We start from the raw sequence: 20,641 nt of genomic DNA, 5'->3' as shown, positions 1-20,641 counted from the left end.
CGACATCGACATCGAATACTCTCATTTGTCAGCCACACACGCATTAGGAGGAAACTTAATTCGCGACGATGTTGGAAGTACCATCGAAGTTTGGGAAACTCCCAGAGAGTTTTCCAAATCGCATTGATATTGGGCTATTGGCAGTACCATCAAATGTTGGAAATTCCAGTGGCGAAGCCAGAAATTTCTATCGTTGGTGTCATAAAACAACAATCGTTTCTCTTATGTTGAAAGTTAGGAGTGTTCACGGTCCGGTTTGGTCCGCTTTTGACTAAATCTCAAATCAAACCGACATTCACAGTTTCAACATAAACATCAAACAAGATCAAACCGAATGGCGGTCCGTTTTGACAGTTTCGAGTTTTTTTTTTTCCTTTCTTTTATTCCATACTACTTAAATCCCGCAACTTCATAAGTACGAAGTAATTTATTACGAAGTGATAGTTAAACTAAGTAAATATCAATACAATACTAATTTTTATAACGAGTAGTTATTAATCATAATCTAAAATTAACTAACAAAAAAATAATGAAGAACTAAAATTGTTATTAAATTATGAAAGAACAATAAACTAATTTAATTGCTAAATACTATTTCAACGTATTCAATAGTGAAAGAAACCTATACAATATTAAATGGTACTCATTTATTCTGTAAATATTAACCTACACGCTAACGGTGCATATAAAAAAATCTTTTTAATGGGCTTTTTAAATATAAGTGGCCGAACAAAAATTTTAATGTTATATGACACTTACACGTTAAACAAATACGGGTATTGGATATTTCGTTGGGGGTCATATGACCCCATTGTTCATAAACGTGGCTACGCCACTGGAAGATTTTCTGTTTGGAGTGACAATCAAATCTAGGTTGCCAGCAATTGCGGAGTCAGGAAATTTTTTCACCGAGGGCTTAATATTTTTTAAAACGTACAGATTTTTTTTTGGCAAAATATGGAGGTTTGGGGATAAAATATAGAGTTTTTGAGCAAAATTTGAAGGTTTTTGGGCAAAATATGAAGAGTTTGGGGCAAAATTTTTTTCCACCGGAGACAAAATCGAAAAACCGAAAAAATTTGCACTAAATATTGCAAATCCACAGGGTGTGGGCGCCCCACCCTGCCCCTTCATAGGTCCGACCCTGGTTGCCAGTACCTCAAGTTGAATCCCACTTCAATACCACTCAAGCCAAACTTCAGTAGTTATGAGTTCAAGTTATCTATTTTAATGGTTTGAAAAAAATTATGATAAATTTGAAGGGGTTCTTTTTCTTTTTTCTTTTTTTTCCTTTACGAAAACGGGTACGCATGATGTTTTGGAAGGGGGTCTTTGGATCATTTGGTCGATTCCTCTAATTCTAAATGCATGGTCTCATGATCTTGCATTAACAAAGAAGGAATTAACGTGTGTTCCTATTTGGGTTAAGATCAGTGTTGTAAATCTCGTTATTTCTCTCCGAAATGTCGTATTTGGAAGGCAACCGAGACGGGATGTCCATACAACAACAACAACAACAACAACAATACCCAATCCCGCGCATGCGAGGTATGGGGAGGTGAGATGTAGACAATCCTTCCTCTACCCTAGAATAGAAGAGAAGTCGTCTCTCTAACCACGAGTTGAGAAAAAATTCTCCACCCACCGAGAGAGGAAGTCATCCTCCTCTCTACTCCAAAGTAGAGAGATTGCTTCCGAGAGGACCTCAAAAAAAAAAAAAAAAAAAAAAAAAAAAAAAACGTAATACAAATAAAAACGGGATAATACAAATAAAAACGGAATAAAAAGAGACGCCATAAAAATGGTGGGGTCAAATTTTCATGGGTTCTAAAGCCTGCCTGGGGTTCAATATAGGCTCCACGCGGCAGTCAAGTCGCCAATAAATCGACGCTTGTTGTTACCTCAATAAATAGAGCCAAAAGTTACTGAAACAGAACTCGAAAGGCATGCCAGGTGGAAGTTGTTGCGCAAGCAAAGAGCCAACCACCGGGAACAAACCAAACACCACTCATGCACCTTTACGGTAAACATCCCCGAAACCACGTAACTAAGTGACAACCAACTAAGCTCAATAGTAAAGAAGGTCGTCCTCACCGAGACGAGATGTCCATCTCCCGAGATTTCTCGGTCAACGGGGTTAAACTTGGTCAAAGCCATGATTTCTCGGATTTTTCGCTCATTTCTCGAATTTTCTCGTACAATATCGGATTTTCTCGCTTATTTCTCGGATTTTCTTGTAAAATCTGTAAAAATGTATATAAATATACATATATTTATTTGTTTTTATATATTTATATTAAAAAACTAAAAAGTTAACGTAAGTCAACGTCCGAGATCTCCCCGAGATTTTTCCGAGATGCCGAGATCTCCCCGAGATTTTTCCGAGATGCCGAGATCTCCAAAAAAATGTCAAAACGAGATCTCACCGAGATCCGATTTCGCCAACCTTGTGTGACATTTTTTTTTTTTTTTTTTTGGTAGCAAGAAAACCCCTATATAAACAAGCACATTGGTTCCCCACAGAGGATAAAACATCAGGTAATCAAGTCTCCGGAGCGCGAAACCTGGTACCGGGTGAATTGCGCATTATGCGCACCCTCTGGTCACACTTCTTTTCTGAACAATTTAGCATAGCCAGAAATTGAACCCGAGTGATGTGCTTTATTGGAAAATTCGGTGACCACTCAGGCAAGCCTGCTTGGTTCTGTGACACAAACTTTACTAGTAAATCTTCAATTTGTTACCCGGGTTTGTTACCCATGTTGATTCATCTGCTGTTCTGTCTGATAAAACATGAACTACTTATAGATATTGGGTATAGCAAATTGTATAATCACCTGGTATTTTAGGTAATCGTTTATCAAGTCAAGTAGAACAACTGCATACATTACCTAACTACGACAACAAAGATCAGTCCAGTATGGTTTTTTGGTTTTGTTGGTCTAGTAGAGTTTTGCCGTAATAAACACACTTGGTCAGTAGTCTTGAACCGACCACCTCTTATTGAACAGATTTAGTGAGTCAAAAAGCGGGTAGTTGACGACAAACAAACTCTTAACTACACAAATTCAGTCCGTAGCATAAAAACGGTATTTGCACAAAATAAGTTCATAAACATTGAAAAAAAGTAGAGAAATCTACATGTCATAATCCATTTACACCCAGTGTATCATGAACAACTCTGACTAGATTTGACCCCTTGTTACTTGAACAAATGGGCAAGGTCAGGATCATTTAGGTCGAGATCTAACCATCCATTCATCCGCATGTATTCAATATAATGATCTGGTGGTTTTACAGCACGAGGTTTTCGGGGAACGTAGCCATGAATCCTTTCCAAATCTTTTGCAAGCCAACGTACATAGGCACGATCTACCGGTGGCACAACCTTTACTAGTAAATCGTCACTTTGTTTCACGGGTTTGTTACCCATCTTGATTTATCTGATGTTCTATCTGATAAAACATTAACAAATTATAGATGTTAAGGGCGAGGTATAGCAAACTGTATAACCGACTAATAGATCTTTCGAGAGGGAAAACACACAACTGAAAAATAGAACTGTAATTTGACGTAAATGTAATTAAGAACCAAGTCTGAAGGTTCAAATCGTCCGCAAGTCATTATCCTTAAAAATGTACAACTAAAAACAGTGTTATTAAAAACGGCTGAGACGGGCGTCGCGATGGTTTTACCATGCTACCGTTGCAACGGACCTAGAAATGGTTAAAAAACGGCCAACGCTTAAAAAAAGGTCAACAATGGCCGATACTAGGTCGAGACGGATTTTGACCAACGTTGACTTTTTAATTTCAAACATAAACATTTCAAGCATTGATATTCCATATTAAAGGCAAATATCTATGTTTACTTTGAAATATTTATGTTTGAAATATATATAAAAAGTCAATGTTCGTCAACATCCGTCTCGGCCTCGTTTTTTACGTTGCGACGTTTTAAGGTTCCTACCGTCTCGACCCCGTCTCGCGTCTTTTTCAACCTTGACTAAAAATGGAAGCTAGTGGTCTGAACTATAAATTTATAAGCTTATGAGTTTGCTATCAACATCTTGTTAGTTATGTAGAAAAAACTATAAGATGTTAGATATCTATATCAAATCTTTAATACATACAATAGAAACAAGTTGAAGTTGGATACATACATTATACGGAGTAATAGATATAAACTATATGGATAATTGAGAGTTTGATACTTAATACATACAAATTAACGATTATTGAAAGTTTAATGCATACAAAAGAAACTGCCTAAGTTGGATACATATAATACAATAGTATATTGAGTTCAGTTGGGCACTTGAAGACACTAAACCCTAGATATAAGTATTGAAGTCTTACTAAAATACTACTATTTCACAAAGACTGTCAAAGCGTGCATCTTTAGTTGATTGCAAGTGTAGAAGCTATAGCGATGTGTGTGTGTTTTTTTTCTTTTTCTAATCGTACTTAATCTATTTTTAGTTTAATTTTACCCTAAAATGATAATTAGGTCTATGTTCATAACAACAATTGAATTGAATCAACAATAAAGAACCAGGATTATATGTACCTTTCAATAGAAAAAATTGCGAATCAACAAGTAGTTAACAAGAAAATAACACAAATCACCAGGCTAACAAATAATCATCACGTATAAAAATATATAATGAAGAATCGATGAAGAAATTGAAATGAATAAAGAGAAGAACAGTACCGGTGTTAAAACGTGACAGGCAGGTGTGGTAATACAGCTGTGCGACTTTGTCTGTTCCTGTTGCATGTGGACAATGTTCATGCCAAAAATCAATAAAATACACATCACCCACTTTTTAATTTATTATTATTATTATATTTTTGTCAACTTACCTTTTCAACTCCAGTAAATTCGACTTTCAAGTTTGGTTTTGAACTATTACATTACATATTTATATTATATATAATCGTTATAAAACCTAATACAATGCTTACTATGCATAAGCAAACCAATCAAGATGACTTGTTCTGCCCTTCGAGTAGATGGCGACCCCTTTCACTTTCAAATAAAGAAATGATTGTCTAACGTCATACCACGTACGTCAACGTCAACAACAACAACAACAACAAAACCTAATACCACAATTAGTGGTGTATGGGGAGGTGAGATGTAGACAATCCTTCCCCTATCCGAGAATAAAGAAAAGTCCTTTCTCTACCCAGAATAAAACACTCTCAAAAGTAGAGAAAGTCACCCCTCTCTCTATTCGCCAGATAGAGAGATTGCTTCCGAGTAGACCTCCGGCCAGTACGTAGGAGAAAAAAAAACGTTAGCACAAATTAAAAATAAATTTTACATATTGAAAATTGAAAAATAAAAAATAAAAAATAATAAAATAATAATAAAATAAAGTAAAATAAATAAATAAAAATAAAATAAAATAAAAATAAAGTAAAATACCACGTACGTCACATATGCAAATTTGGTATAGAGAATTCTCAAACATATTGAATCGAATCTTAAGGGATGTTTGGCTTAGCTTAAAGTTGTTAGCTTTTGTCCATCTAAAGAGCAAAGGCCAAGAAAATGGATTATTTATTTTTTATCTTCTTACACTTGAATATCCAATAAGAGCTTCCAAATAAGATCATATAATAAGGGCTTAATAGTTTCACGATAGCTATTAAGCCCCTAATAAAGCTATACGAAAGACAAATAAACTGATGGATTAACGGAAACAAATAACAAATATAGTAAACTAGATTTTAAAACACATTATTCTCAAAGAAGATGAATTTAAACCGGAACCTCATTCAAAACTTTCTGATACAAATACACTACTACTACAAAGATCAAAACAAGCTGCTTTATTATATATTAAAAATCATCAGTAATAGCGCGAGCCAGACCCATAAGCACGCCCACCAGGGTATTGCCCTCGTGGCTCAACCGCAGGGTCCCTATTACCTCCACCAAATCGAGGTCGGTCTCTGTAAGAATCAACATGAGGAGTATTATACGCTCTCTGTGACTCAGCCCCACCGTAAACATGTGGGTCGCCGGGGCCCATTGCAATGCTGGCATATTGTTGTTGCTGTTCCATTAAGGCCTGCTGGTATTGCTGTTGGCGGGCTTGTGATTCCCTTTTAAGGAATTCATCTCTACGATTTGTGTGTCTAGCTCGAAGTGCAGCCAACTGTTCCTCGTATTGTGCATTGATTGTGTTTACTCTCTGCAAGATATCATAGGTTGTGTTAGACAACTAATCAGCTATATGCCTATATGTCCTTGAACAAGTGAAACACATTTAATCAAATAATCTTTTATTAGTGTTTTTCACAAAATACAAATATATAACTTTAGCTCCATAAGATTGTGAACTTAGACACTAGCTGCATGATACATAACAAACATCACGTGAATTGAATTTACACACCAAATAAAGGTTATATTACTAACTTGAGGTGGCAAGATGGGCGGATCTGATACTATGATAACATAAACACTATTATTCAATACTCAATACAAAAAAAAAAAAAAAAATAAATAAAATAAAATAAAAAATCATACAAGCTCATTTTGACATTCTTCGACCAAATATTATGTAATTTTTGATGAATTGAAACAATAAAACATAGGTTTGATATTGTTCTGTAACTAAGCTTAGTTAAAAATCTAAGTCAACAAATATAAAAATATTTGAAGGTCATATTTGTTTCATCATGATACAGCAGCTGGATTATTAATTTATTATCAATATCAATATAAAAAGAAACATATAGGTACCAATCGTGCCATATGTAAATGGGATTATAATTAGCATCTTAATTTTTTGTTGGCATACCATTAGCATTCGAATGTCTTTTTAATACAAAGAATAAATATAAATTTAGGAATAATTTTTTTTTGAAAAGTTCACCCTCCCATTTGTGTCTCTTGGACACTTGTGCATGTATCTCAGATGTATTACTTACTACATGTACAGAAACTAATACATGAATACACATACATTTATACAAGTATTCACACACATAAACACACACACACACACACACACACACACAGATATGCATATTTATATACATATGGGCATACATAAGAAGCAACAAAACTGTGAAAAAGATGACAACCAAGCAAAATTTAATTAACATTCTACAAACCTCTCGGTGGCGTGCATTTTCTGCGTCCTCTGCATCATTTAGTTCTTTGCTTAGTTTCAAAATTTCATCATAAAATCTTTGTTCAAGACCTTCATAAGTCTGGGCTGCAACATTATCATCATAACCTATTTCCATATCTGCCTCACGAGGCTGAGATCTGATATCATTAACTTGTTTTTCTGAAATCGATCTTGGGTCAGACCTTTGCCCTTGACTCTGGTAATAAGATCTAGATGCATCAGCCCCTTGACCTATATATAAGAACACATGACTAAGTATAAGAAGCCAAATACTTAACAACAACCTAATAACCAACTGTTAATAACACAATGTTCATGCTTTAAATAGTAAAATTGCACAGATAGAAGGAAAAAAAAATACAGATAGAATTATAATTATCAAATTATTTGTGCCTATTTTTAAATGATTAACTCTTTGCTTAGATTTACGAATTTTTTGGTAATGTTTACAAACACTTACTTAAATTTTTTTAATGATAAATTGATTGTTTAAATGTTTTTTGTGAAAAACTATTTATGCGTTTCATAGAATGTTCCATAAAAGTAGCAGCGAGATGCCCAAAACAACCTGCCCTGCCCGTACATATGCTGAGCACACAACTAAAGAACGCAAATTGGACCTTTTTATCAATTTGGGTTACATTTGGATTAAAAAACATTATGAGATAAAAAATGGATTGACAAGATTAAAAGGTATTGTAATGTATTTTTAGTACATAAATACTCTAATTGATTCTTTAAAAATGTCTGTAACCATATGGAGCACACTAATTGCCAAAGATAAAGAATATCAGTTTAAAAGAGTTTCTGGCCAACCCAAACCATTCTCACCGATACATACTATACAATTTTGACCCAATACCATGTCGATTACAAGTTTGTGACATCTACACACAGCTAACTTTAAGTACAAGGAATATATAAAAAAAAAGTACAAGGAATATAAAAAAAGGAGTCGATATATATATATATATAGAAAGTTAGAGCGATAGTGTGTACCTTGATTGAACATATGAGAAGATCCATCCCTCTCCCTCTCCCATCTCCATTGTCCCTCCCCTTTTACACCACCATACGACTTTTCATTTTCAACGTTGACATGATGATCTGCTCGACCTTGTTGATAATTATTTGACTTGTGCTCCATTCTCTGACCAGGCACACGTTGCATTTGTGCAGCAGCACCATATGCATTGTTACCACCAGAATCAACATACTGCCCAGGCTGTCTCATCTCTTACCTAACACCATATAAAGGTAATTAGCGAACATGAAAAACACAAAATAAAATATGGAGCACAAGCAAATCTGCAAATGCTTGAAGTTATTTAATTAATTAATAAGAAAGAAATCAATATATTATATTCTCATCTAATAAGTGAACTTTAAGATTAAGATTGTATAATTCATTAATAACAACAAAATTTAAGAGATACTGGTGCTTTTTTACACCATCATACGTATACTTATGAATATTCATATCTTAATTCATGTTTGGTACATTCAATTATCAAATTTAATATAAAGCGCGTATTTAACAACCTAATTCTGGATGAAACCCTAACTAACATATACATACAGAAATTAAGATGTATAAAACGAAGAAAGATATGATTGAAATCAGAAAAACATAAAACCAAACCTTTAATTGAAGATACAAGCAACAATCTGCTTCGATTCTTCTTCCCTGCTCTGCTTTTTTCGTAAATTGTATAAACAGAAGGGTGAAACTGACGATACTCGCCCCTGTTTAGATTTTTGAACACTGATTTACATAAGTAGTCCCTGAACTATATATAAATGAGTCGATTTAGTCCTTTTTGAGAAACGGTTGAACTGTTTGTCCTTTCCTTTTATTTTTTCTCACTTTCATCCTTTAAGTTAAGACTTTAGCATTCTCCTACAATTGAATACAAATCAATCTTTTTATCTTTAGATATTTTAGCAGCTCTGTGTTCCACAAGTATTTGATCATATTTTTCTAGACGATAACCATTAAACTATATAATATCCTTTATTCTTTGGACCACAAAGTTTTTCGTAATTAATGATACTAGCTTCACCAAATCCGATTGGCAATGATCATATAATGTACTCCATACATATAAAACATTTCGTGTGTGTTATCAAATAGTGATCAAATAACTAAAAATGCTAAGACAAGCTCTCTCTTTTTTAATCCCCATTTTTTATCTGATGTTATCAGTATCCATCTTTGGAGCTTCAAGCTCCAACATATATATTCAATGTTCTCAACAAATCTTCACCCCGTTGACTCCTTATCAGTCGAATGTCGACTCACTATTCAATTCCATAGCCTACTCATCGTCTCTCTGCAGTTACAATAAATTTACAATCAATTCTCCCCTTTACTCAGAAAGTGACGCTGTTTATGGCCTTTATCAATGTCAAATCGATCTTAACATCTTGGACTGCTATAACTGTGTAACCAACTCACTAAATCAACTCAAGACAAATTGTCCAGTGTCTACTGGTGGTGTAATACAATTAGATGGATGCATTGTTAAATATGATAGTTCATGTTTCTTTGGGGACGAGGACAAGTCGGAGTTGTCAAAGATGTGTGGCCAGTCAATTGGTTATAATAATAATTCAGATGTTTTGAAACGTATTGATGCTACGCTTGAATATTTAATTTCTAATGGAGAATACTTTCGATCCGGTGATAATGGAAGCATTGAAGCTGTGGCGCAATGCGTACAAGATTTGAGTTTAAGCGACTGTCAAGATTGTCTTGTAGCGGCTTGTGGACGGTTGAGATCAGAATGTGGGACCTCGTCTTGGGGAAACATGTACCTAGCAAAATGTTATATTACATATGTTGATGTTGATCAAGGTAGCCGAACTTGAACCTAAAATACAGATGGGACGGTGTAAAAATTTTAATAAAATTTTTTATTTCAACCAAGGTTAAACACAAATAAAAATCTTATTTTATAGTAAAACAACTTTTTTGTTGAGAGTAATTTTTTAATCCGGCTGGAGCGGATGCCCTTACCTGTTCTAACTATGCCCGCCCCTGATTAGTAAGTAATCATCTTGGGTTTATATTACACCACTAGTTACCCGCTCAATACCTTATGTTTTTTGGCAAGTTTTTTGGCGAATTTTCTTGAACTTATAAGAGAGTTTTAATGGAGCATTCATCACTGTTTTTATTACTCTTTTTGTCCCATACAATTTGTCTTCACTTTTGGTTTGATTTAAGATATATTAGTGACTAATTTCTCTCATTAAATGATCTATTTATTTATTTTAATTAACGGAAGTTATAAAAATTAATAATTAATTAGGTAATAAATTAGTTGCCATATTTGAATATCACATTACATTTCCAATAAAAAAAAAAAAAGCATAATTTGAACTTTGTTGATTTTTTTATTGTTATTTAGTGTAAGAGATACACTAATATTTTTATTGTTATTTAGTGTAAGAGTTACATTAATATTTTTTATACAAACAAAATAGTAAGGTGGGGAGGTTTTGAGAACGAAAGAAGTAATATTTTATTTCTTTTCACCTAAATCTCAGTTATATTTTGTCACATCACCCTCGACCTCCGTGTAACCCTCTTCCACAACCTTCACCGCTAAATCGGTTCATCCTAAACATTGTCAACTACACTAAAAAATCCCCACATCCACTACACATCACCATCACCACCCATTGTCACAACCACATTGTACACAAATCATATATTGCCATTTAATTTTCACATTGTATATCATTACCACTCATAGTGTCTCATATTATCCAGTTCAAGTGTTCAACTAAGGTTTTTGTTTCTATTGGTAAGTTTTACTTGAAATTATATATGCAGGTAAAGATAGTAATGTGGATAGCCGTAGCTCCGGTTCCAATAGCTCCAATTCCAATAGCTCCGATTCCAATAAACCAAGGGGTGGAAAAAGCTTTAGCACGATCATGAAGTGGGTTGGCATCATTTGTGGAGTATTAGTTTTGCTACCTGCGACTTACGGAATCAAAGTTCAAATAAACAACTGCTGCTCCAACAAAACAGTTAATACTGGTAAGTTTGTGCAAGTGTTTCATGGTTTTACCATAATTACTAGAAAGTAGTACTAATAATTATACATTAATCAGTTAAAACAATTCAATATGTATGGATTAGAAGTTTATTTCTATATTAATTAGTTCCATTTTTATTAAAAGTATTTATATGTTCAAAGTTTAATTGTGCAAAAATCCATGTCATTTGAGGTCATGGACCAGTTCGAATCAAAAAAATGGAGAGAGAGAGAGAGAGAGAGACAGAGAGAGAGAGAGAGAGAGAGAGAGAGGGCATTAGAACTTAGAAGGGTGAAACCTCCTCGTAATACATTGACGTACACGAATAGGAATTGAAAATGGTAAAATGGAGTTAGCTTTAGGGGATTATACGGAGACCAAATCAGTGTTGGGTAATCTTGATCATATAGTGGAGATCATGGCTAGGCTAGTTAATTTTAGTAGATCATGGGATACTTACTTAGTGGGGAAAATGGGTACCTAGTTAGTTTTCTAATAGGAAGTTAACTTATATTGCTTATATATAGCACTAGTTGTAGCGCAAGTCACGTGTCACTTATAAAAGACCAATAAACTTTTCCGTCAAAAGTTGGCAAAAATTTTAGATCGGCAGAGACACTCAAACCCTGTATTTCCTTTAGAAGCCCACCAAACACACCCCGTAAGATCCGGATGACTGTAAAATATCTCCTTGAATGCCCCATGTGGCAGGAACAAGTATCATTTCACTTTGTAAAGGGTTGTAAATCTTTGCCAAGAGTGAGACTTGAACTTGCACCCATTTTGCAAACACTTCTACATGGAGGGCCACAAAACTTCTAAGATAATGCGTAACAATGAGCTACTAGCTCATTGATAAAATGGGCGTCAATTCGTCAAAAGTTGTTACTAACGAATCGGGGGTTATTCGGTTAGGAGAGTGCCTATAGAATATAAATAGCTATTGAAATAGTGTTAGTAATTATTATTATCTAACTAAGGAGTATATAATTTACTTGTAATAACAAGTTCTTCCTATTTCTTATAACCATCGACTGTCAATCTCAAGTCATAATCAAATCATCCAATTCTGATGTATGTTTCTATTATTAGGTCTTGATTGATTCTATAGTTAGTATCTAGTTGAATCAACCTAAAATGAACATAATAGTTTGTGAAGGTCATAGTAACCCTTTATTTTATTTCTTTTCTATTGTACTAGTAATTACTAGCTTCTTGATAGCTCTATATATGAATATTTCATTCAGGGCCGGCCCGATGATTTTAGTGGCCCTGTGCCAAATTAAACTATGGGCCCCAAACACAAGATTTTGTTTTTTAAAAGCCTTGGATATTGATAAGTACTCCGTATTTGTTTATATAGAACCTGGAACCTATGTTATCAAAAATAACACCTCTACCGTTCATATAAGAAACTTGGATATATATTTTGGGCCCCCAAAAAAGTTGGGCCCTGTGCTGTTGCACAGGTTGCACACCCAATGGGCCGGCCATGATTTCATTTATAAAATTATTGCATTTTTTAAATAAAGAAAAGCTTTAACAAGAGAATGAAATGGATTGGGCATCATTTTTGCAGATGTAATAACGCTAGGAGCGCCTTCCACAGTCAATATTAACTCAGCAAATAACGTACCAAATACAACAACTAGTAAGTTTGTGCAATTGTTTTCATGGTTTTAGCATAATTATCTAAAAAGTTTTAGTGATTCAAATTGTACATCAGTGAAAATAATTCAAATTGTAAGGATTAGAAGTTTATTTATATGTTAATTTGTTCCAGGAAAATATTTCTATTACATATATTATATATATTCATTCATTCATAGGTGCTCAGAGAACTAACGCGTCGATGAAATAGAAAGGAAAGCAAAAGAAGTAACCAAAAAGAAAGAAAGATTACCCATATCCGCCACCACACTCTTCCGCCCCATCACAGTTTTCGCATGTCCACCGCCATGCTATTACCACAATCCACCTCAGCAAGCTTACCAACCACTCCAAAATCACAATGTTAGTACTACAATGTTAGAGTTACTTCCCAATGAAAGCAAGCAAAGGTCTAAAACCCCGTTTTTCACTTTTCACCCATTTTCTTGTGTGGAATAAAATGTAATTATTATTATACTTCTGTATTAACATTTGAATAGTTATATTTGTGTTTGTGGTGGTTAATTCATACACTACAACCAGTGGGCAAAGCCCGCGCGTTGCACGATTTGTCTCACAATATTCTTGAATGGTTGAATAATCGGGTTTATTAAGATCCTAATGAGCCCGAGGATGTTTCACATGTGTATGCTTTCCTTATACATGACTGATAAGTAGTTTGTAAGTACGATAGCAACAATTAGGCCATTGGTAGCAAACATTAATAACACAAAATCTTGCAGATTCTAAAGAAATAAAATTAATATAAAAGTAGTTAACTGACTCCTCGAATTCCCATCATGATCGTCTTTCACTTAGACATAATAATATTATGAAATCCAAAATGTTGTTTACTTTGACAACTTAATCACTAACGTGAGTCAAAATAAAAAACATAATATCAATTCATAAGTTATTGAGAAATGATGTTAATTCGAAACACATTATTGTCATAGGAATGTAAATGACTTAATGGTGGAGATGAAGGTCTAAAACAATGGTCAAAATGAATACTTTGTGGCCAATGTTAAAAATGTTTAAAGAATCAAATGTTTAAAGAGTCACATACAATCGTTGAAAATGTTATTATTTATAATCATTCAACAGGAACTCTTATCAAAAGTTTAAAAAGTTAAATGTCTACCTTCCAAATAATACATTAAATTATAGTGAACCTCTACCCAAAATCTAAAGCTTAAAGAAATTTCTGCAAAAAAAAGTCACAATTAAATCAAATGAAGCAACATATACCAACATGATCAAAGTAAAGAGATTCAACTATAAGTAATTCGAGTACATATTAGCTTTTACACAGAGAAATGTAATATATACCTCAATTTGACCTTGGAACGCTCAAGAACAATATAGCAGGTATCCCTTAAATGACGTGATTACAAAGATTTTGATGTGATTCTACATCATAAAATAAATGTCCATTAAACTTATTATGAAATTGCCCCATTCACCTACGAATCAACCGCAACATATAATGTGACATGATCACCCCATTCACCTACACTACTTTACATCCTTGTAAATTAATAATTAAATAATTAAATAATTAAATGGTTACTTATGAAAAAGTACAAACCAAATAAGCAAAAAAAAAAATACTTCTCTATATATTCTTCAATTATCACTATAATCCATGGGAACATATAGATACTAACATATTTATAGTAACCTAATTTAGAATTCGTTGACTCACAAACAGATGGTGCTCCGTTGAGCAATAAAATTGGTCTGATAGAGCTCGAAACTGCGAAACATAATACACAATGTCGTTCAAACTTTATATTGAGCACATATATTGTATTAGAACACGTTGAGGATCAAACAACTTCTATTAGATAAGTGTTATGGTTTATAGTCTGACTATTTAATATGATATTCTTAGAATAAACATTTTAAATCATTCAAGGCTTCAATGAATTCAATAAAATGAAAGGATAGATGATGAAAGATGGATGGTGTAAACTTTTATAAAACACATGAAGATCCTCATCCTCATCTTTTCTCGTATCATGCGTAGAACATATCATGTTTTCATGAATTTTTGCCTTTCAAACGTTTTAATTTATTTTGTTTAATTTAAAGTAATAGGATAACTAATCTAACATAAGACATAACAACACCATAAGTTTCCAAGTTCCTTATCCCATATAAACGATCTTACTAATTAAGACACTAACTGCATGATGTAGTTGAAACCGATGGCTTTTACAATTGGTTTCTGTTCGTCTCGCTCATTAATATGAAAAATGGTGGATTAGTAGATACTCATAAGATATTAATGTTACGGTTTGCTTAAGATTACCTTAAAAATAAGATCGAAATATCGCCCAAAAACACGTACAGCTCCTCAATTTCCAAATTGGTTTCCTCTTGTACATGTACCAATTCACGGGTGCATTTTATTTCTACTTCGTTAAGAATATGAGATATGAGACTAAGGTTATATACATGAATCAAGTAATAACCTACGCTCCTTCAAGATTGAAGTTTTTGAAGATGGTTTGTATTCTAAGTTTCTAACTTAAATTTCATTTAAGTGAATTATGATTTCCCTTTAAAAATAAGCGTTTCAGTAAATTAAATCTACTGAACACTTCATATAAATTAGTTAATGTAATAAAATTTTAATATCAAATTAATGTACCATTAGTTTCTTATAACCTTTTGTATTAATGCGTATTAAGTATTATGGCTAAAGAGAAGCCACCTCATATAAACTAATTTATTGTATGAGTTAACTTATGATATCCAAATAAGAGTTGGTAAATTTATTATTTTATCATAATTAATATTAATATTAACCATTAATGTTAATATTATGGCTAATGAAAAATGAAAAATTATCATAATAAATTTGTTATTGTATTTATTATGATTCTTAAATAGAGATTAGTGAACAACATTTTACTTTTTACCATAATTTAATAATCGTTATCAACCATAATTAGTATTTTATTTTATTTTATGAGATAAAAATCTATTTATTATACTATACTTAATGAGCTAGAACTCAATTCTTATATAGATATATAGATAGAAGATAAAGATATAGATATAGATAGATATAGATATATAGATAGATGTTGATAATTACTATTTTACTTTATTTTATGAGGTAAAAATCTATTTATTACACCATACCTAATGAGTTAGGACTCAATTCTTATAGATCTATCTATCTATCTATCTATATCTATAATCTATAATCTATCTATAATCTATAATCTATAATCTATAATCTTCTATAACATTATATAAATCATAAACTTAAATCCAACGTGTCTTCCTATAATGACTCCTTAATTGTGATTAGTGATATGGCAATCCCTAATGACATTTCTAATACCCACTAATCCCACGCTGGCATCTAAACATGGGAATGAATTCACGCAGCAAAAAAAAAACCAAAAAAACCATCTCATACGCCTGATCTTCAAACCCTAATACATCAAACCACCATTATAATCACAAAATGAGTTTGATGAATCAGAAATCAAGCGCTCAGAAGGTTTAATCATGTTAATCGCAGAGGTTTAATCATGTTGATCGCGATGGTAATGTGAATGGCGATGAACCAGATTCGAGTATGGCTGAATCAAACAATCAATCGCCATTAGAAGGTTTGATCATGTCTCTGCAATCAGAAACTTCATTCATCGTGGATGTGAAACCAATTATGTAAGTAACTATTTTTTTTTTCTTTTTTAATATCAGATTTCTGTGTATAGTTCTAGACCTATACGGTTAATATCACTTTAATTCTTTAATTATTCCTGCTATGGATCCATTTACATTCACATATATGATCTTCATCTCACAATGGTCGATCCTTGATTATAAATGCACATTATTATATTGTTCGGGTTAGATAATGGGTCAAAACTCAAAACGGGTAAATGTTCATGTGGGTTGCAGGGGTTCGGAACAGGTTGTTGAAGTCAAAAATATCTAACTAATATATACATTTGTGTGTCAAATACGATTAAAGAAGCAAATAATAACATCTTTGATATATTTTAGTCAAAGGTAATTCATTACTATACTTTAATACCATTTTGTATATATTATAGCTAACTGAGTCTTGTGGTCATTATTCTTTACTTTTACAATAACAATGATCATTTACGGCAGGTTCCTCTGTTTTAGAATTTTAATATGGTCATTTGTCTTTGATTATACTTTGATTTTTTATATATCATAACTAACTGAGGTTTTTTATATATCATAACTAACTGAGGCTTATGGTCATTTTTCTTTAATTTTACAATAACAATGATCATTTACTGCAGGTTCCTGTGTTTGAAAATATGGATAGGTGGTTACTTGATGCTATATGTGAAAGGAGTTTGATTGATGCTATATGTGAAAGGCTGAAACCATGTTTACTCACTGATCACAACTACATTGTTCTACATAGGAGGCACTGTTGTCGAAATGCATTTGTGGTTGTTTAGTGGTTCATCTGGGATTGAACTTCGTCCATCAAATTTTGATTGATCATCTACTTCAATTCAATTGAATGATAAAACGTGGATGCAGGTTAGTTATTGTTTTAACTTTTATCATTATTACCTTAACATGATTACGACCTTTTGAGTTAAAGTTTAAAAATATCAAATTTGATTGTAGTGTATATTAGGCGTAAAAACTTGATGTGATCATTATGTAGTCATGATAAAATAGTCATTTGTAAAATGTCTTAAACTGCTGAGTTTAGACTCAAATGAGGTCTTCCGGGTTTTATAATGGTAAAAGTGTTTTGATTGTCCATTTTGACCCTTTGACCCGTTTGGACCTTTTGCATCAAATTGGTCAATTATTACTTTGATGATTTGTAGAGTTAGTTTTGAAAGTTTTAAAAGACATTTATCCAACAAATACCATATAAGTTCAAATGCAAACGTCAATTTTAATTTTGTCAAATATCGTGACTCCTACCTCCTAATAGGGTCGTTTAGAGGTAAGTGTCAAGATTCTTCATAAATATCACTAAAAGCATGTGGTGGGAAACGAAACATCATGAGGTAATCTACATATATGCTAAACAAAATGTTACTATTTTCAAATTTTTATTGTTGATGGATGTGTTCTAATTGATACAAATTTAATGACTTTGTATTATGTGTTGATGTTGAGTTGGTAGCTGTTTTGCATCCACACCAAGTGTTCTATGAAATCACATTCTTAAATTTATATTTTTTTGTTGTTGTTGAAATTGCATATTGGACTTTAAATTTGAGAAAGAAGAAGTGTTATTCTGAAAAAAATGCAGTTTTTACAATCGTCATGGTGTTTGATTGTAGGGGTAGAGCAAACATTCAAATTATGTTTATTTATATCTGTTAGTACGATTTTCCGTATAGCGGCTGTAAGGTACTAGTACAGAAGATTAGCTGCTCAGCGTGTGGCGTATACTGTTGATTGTTGTTTGTCCTCGAGAAATAATCTCTGCAGACCTGGAACACAGATATAAGATCTGTGGGGTGGCCTCAATCAATCTGTGGATCAGTCTGTAATGATCCGTCTAGCACACTGCTGCTAAGCGGCTAATATTATTTTAGAGTGAGAAAGAACTGTGTGAGAGAGAAAATGTACTTCTCTCTGACTGAAGTTCAGATCAGAATCATGTCCAATGTGGTGACCCAGAGGGTCTATTTATAAGCGTAGAATGTCCGAATTTCACGGGATACACGTGTCAACCACTGAATGGTTCTGTTACGTGAAGTATCTGGAATGTCGGTGGCATGTGCTGACGTGGCTGCGTGCCGTTCACGCGCTAAGTTAAAGAGCTTATGCATAGAAGCTGCCTGCATGGCTTACGCTTGACGCTGGGCGGCCTGATAAATACTGGGCGGTGATGTGTGCGAGGTGTACTAGGAAATAGTATTATTTTTACAACGAAATACTATTAAATACGATACAATTTTACACAAGATATTTATTTATTTATAGAATGGATATACCTAAACCTTGCTACAACACTTATAGGCAGTGTACCTAATCGTACAGTAGTGTAGTTTTTAGTAAGTCCGGTTCGTTCCACAGGGATCTCTTTTAAACAAGCTTAACGCTATATTAGTTTTAACTTATAAAAATACAAATATATATATATATAAGTAATATTATTATTATAAAAGGAGGTTTTTACCGTTTAATGACCGGTTTGTCGATTTTAAAACTTTAGTCGCAGTTAAAACCTAATGTAAAATATTAAAAATAAATACAACTTAATTTAAAGCGTAAAGTAAATAACGATAATGAAATTGAGATAAAATAAAATTGCGATAATTAAAGAGTATGATAATTAAAAGTGCAATTAAATACAATGACAATAAATAAAAGTGCGATAATTAAAAGTGCAATTAAATATAAAATAAAAGAATTATGCTTATTTAAACTTCCATAATCATGATGTTTGACGTGTTGATTTTTAGTTTATTCCCATGGGTTAATTGTCCTTTGTCCTGGATTATTCTATATGTCCATACGGATTTGTCCATAATAGTCCATCAGTCATAAATATAAAGTGCGAAAGTCTTCGTCAAATTATTCTTATTCCCGAAGTCAAATATTCCAACTAATTGGGGATTCGAATTGTAACAAGGTCTTAATACTTTGTTTAATGAATACACCAGGTTATCGACTGCGTGTAAACCAAGGTTTTACTACTTTGTTAACAATTACACCAATTACCCTTGAATGTAATCCACCCCTGTTTCAACAAGTCTATTAACTATTAATCCAGTTCCGTGTCCGGTAAAATGAACAATTATTGGTATTTATAGATATCCCGCCCACCGTACCCAGTCAAGCGTATGTGGTTATATATAAATACGTCAAATTATAAGTCTATATATTAATTTAACGAGGTATCGTTTAGTTAATATAAAACCCATTAATAGCCCATAGTCTAATTTCCACAAGTGTCGTTCTTTTATCCAAACCCCAATTATGGTACAAAGCCCAATTACCCAATCTTAATATTTTTAGCCCAACATCATAATTACTTCGTTTTAAATAATCATAATAATAACTTAGCTACGAGACATTAATTTAAAAATAACATTAACCATAACTTACAGTGATTAAAAATAGCGTAGCGTTACACGGACAGAATTTCGACTTACACCCTTACAAGATTTGCTAACATACTCTTATCATTAGAATTTAAAATTAAAATTAAAATTAAAATTAAAATATATATATATATATATATATATATATATATATATATATATATATATATATATATATATATATATATATATATATATATCTTACGTATGAGAGAAAGAAGAAAAAGATGATGAATTCGATCACCAAACTGCGAAATTTATAGGACCAGAGCTGAAAAAGGGTGCCATGCGATCGCATGGCTTTTGTGCCTCCAGGCCATGCGATCGCATGGGGGTAGGTACCAGCTCACATATTTTTGTTTTCAAGCTTGTCGACATTTTAATATATAAATATAATATATAAATAATTATAAGAATTATTTAAATATTATATTATATTTATGTGCATAGTTGACTTGTAATTTTTAGTCCGTTGCGTCGAGCGTTGAGAGTTGACTTTGGTCCCGGTTCCAGTTTTTCGAATGTCCTTGCGTACAATTTAATATCTTGTACTTTGCGTTTTGCGTCTTGTACTTTTGTAATTTTGAGACGTTTCTCATCAATAATTGGAACCACTTTGATTGTACTTTGTACTTTTGAGCTTTTTGGTCGTTTGCGTCTTCAATTCGTCGAATCTGTCTTTTGTCTTCACCTTTTA

General features: G+C 32.8%; 3 protein-coding genes across 4 annotated transcripts; 1 reads left to right on the top strand and 2 right to left on the bottom strand.

The window, feature by feature from the left end:
• Positions 1-3,100: 3,100 nt before the first annotated feature.
• Positions 3,101-4,774, bottom strand: LOC139861093 (uncharacterized). Of its 2 annotated transcripts, none has more exons than XM_071849393.1 (2): positions 4,714-4,774; positions 3,101-3,455 (listed from the first exon to the last, which is right to left on the bottom strand). In XM_071849393.1, exon 2 carries the CDS (start codon positions 3,431-3,433, stop codon positions 3,203-3,205), a length of 231 nt encoding a protein of 76 aa, XP_071705494.1. In that variant the 5' UTR covers positions 3,434-3,455; positions 4,714-4,774; the 3' UTR covers positions 3,101-3,202. The 2 variants fall into 2 exon arrangements, with proteins under 2 accessions (XP_071705494.1, XP_071705495.1); XM_071849394.1 differs by lacking the exon at positions 4,714-4,774 and adding an exon at positions 4,570-4,679.
• A 949-nt stretch (positions 4,775-5,723) lies between these two features.
• Positions 5,724-8,390, bottom strand: LOC139864812 (uncharacterized). The gene is made up of 3 exons (XM_071853382.1): positions 8,153-8,390; positions 7,134-7,384; positions 5,724-6,205 (listed from the first exon to the last, which is right to left on the bottom strand). Exons 1-3 carry the CDS (start codon positions 8,385-8,387, stop codon positions 5,861-5,863), a joined length of 831 nt encoding a protein of 276 aa, XP_071709483.1. The 5' UTR covers positions 8,388-8,390; the 3' UTR covers positions 5,724-5,860.
• Positions 8,391-9,304: 914 nt separating this feature from the next.
• On the top strand, positions 9,305-17,322 carry LOC139864571 (plasmodesmata-located protein 5-like). The gene is made up of 6 exons (XM_071853154.1): positions 9,305-10,010; positions 10,995-11,204; positions 11,533-11,633; positions 16,398-16,488; positions 16,583-16,590; positions 17,158-17,322. Exons 1-6 carry the CDS (start codon positions 9,305-9,307, stop codon positions 17,320-17,322), a joined length of 1,281 nt encoding a protein of 426 aa, XP_071709255.1.
• The last annotated feature ends 3,319 nt before the right edge of the window (positions 17,323-20,641 follow it).

Source organism: Rutidosis leptorrhynchoides, chromosome 8 (assembly GCF_046630445.1).
Source record: "Rutidosis leptorrhynchoides isolate AG116_Rl617_1_P2 chromosome 8, CSIRO_AGI_Rlap_v1, whole genome shotgun sequence".
NCBI lineage: Eukaryota > Viridiplantae > Streptophyta > Magnoliopsida > Asterales > Asteraceae > Rutidosis > Rutidosis leptorrhynchoides.
Note: the sequence above shows the minus strand (reverse complement) of the source record. Positions and strands in the feature narration are given on the sequence as shown.

What these genes read in the sequence shown, in the direction of transcription:
- LOC139861093 (XM_071849393.1), bottom strand. Translation starts at nt 3,433, where the DNA reads ATGGGTAACAAACCCGTGAAACAAAGTGACGATTTACTAGTAAAGGTT.
- LOC139864812 (XM_071853382.1), bottom strand. Translation starts at nt 8,387, where the DNA reads ATGAGACAGCCTGGGCAGTATGTTGATTCTGGTGGTAACAATGCATAT. An exon ending in TTCTCATATGTTCAATCAAG is followed by an intron (nt 7,385 to 8,152) that starts GTACACACTATC and finishes TCTTATATATAG; the next exon opens with GTCAAGGGGCTGATGCATCT. An exon ending in AAAATGCACGCCACCGAGAG is followed by an intron (nt 6,206 to 7,133) that starts GTTTGTAGAATG and finishes GATATCTTGCAG; the next exon opens with AGAGTAAACACAATCAATGC.
- LOC139864571 (XM_071853154.1), top strand. Translation starts at nt 9,305, where the DNA reads ATGCTAAGACAAGCTCTCTCTTTTTTAATCCCCATTTTTTATCTGATG. An exon ending in ATATGTTGATGTTGATCAAG is followed by an intron (nt 10,011 to 10,994) that starts GTAGCCGAACTT and finishes TTATATATGCAG; the next exon opens with GTAAAGATAGTAATGTGGAT. An exon ending in CAACAAAACAGTTAATACTG is followed by an intron (nt 11,205 to 11,532) that starts GTAAGTTTGTGC and finishes GTACACGAATAG; the next exon opens with GAATTGAAAATGGTAAAATG.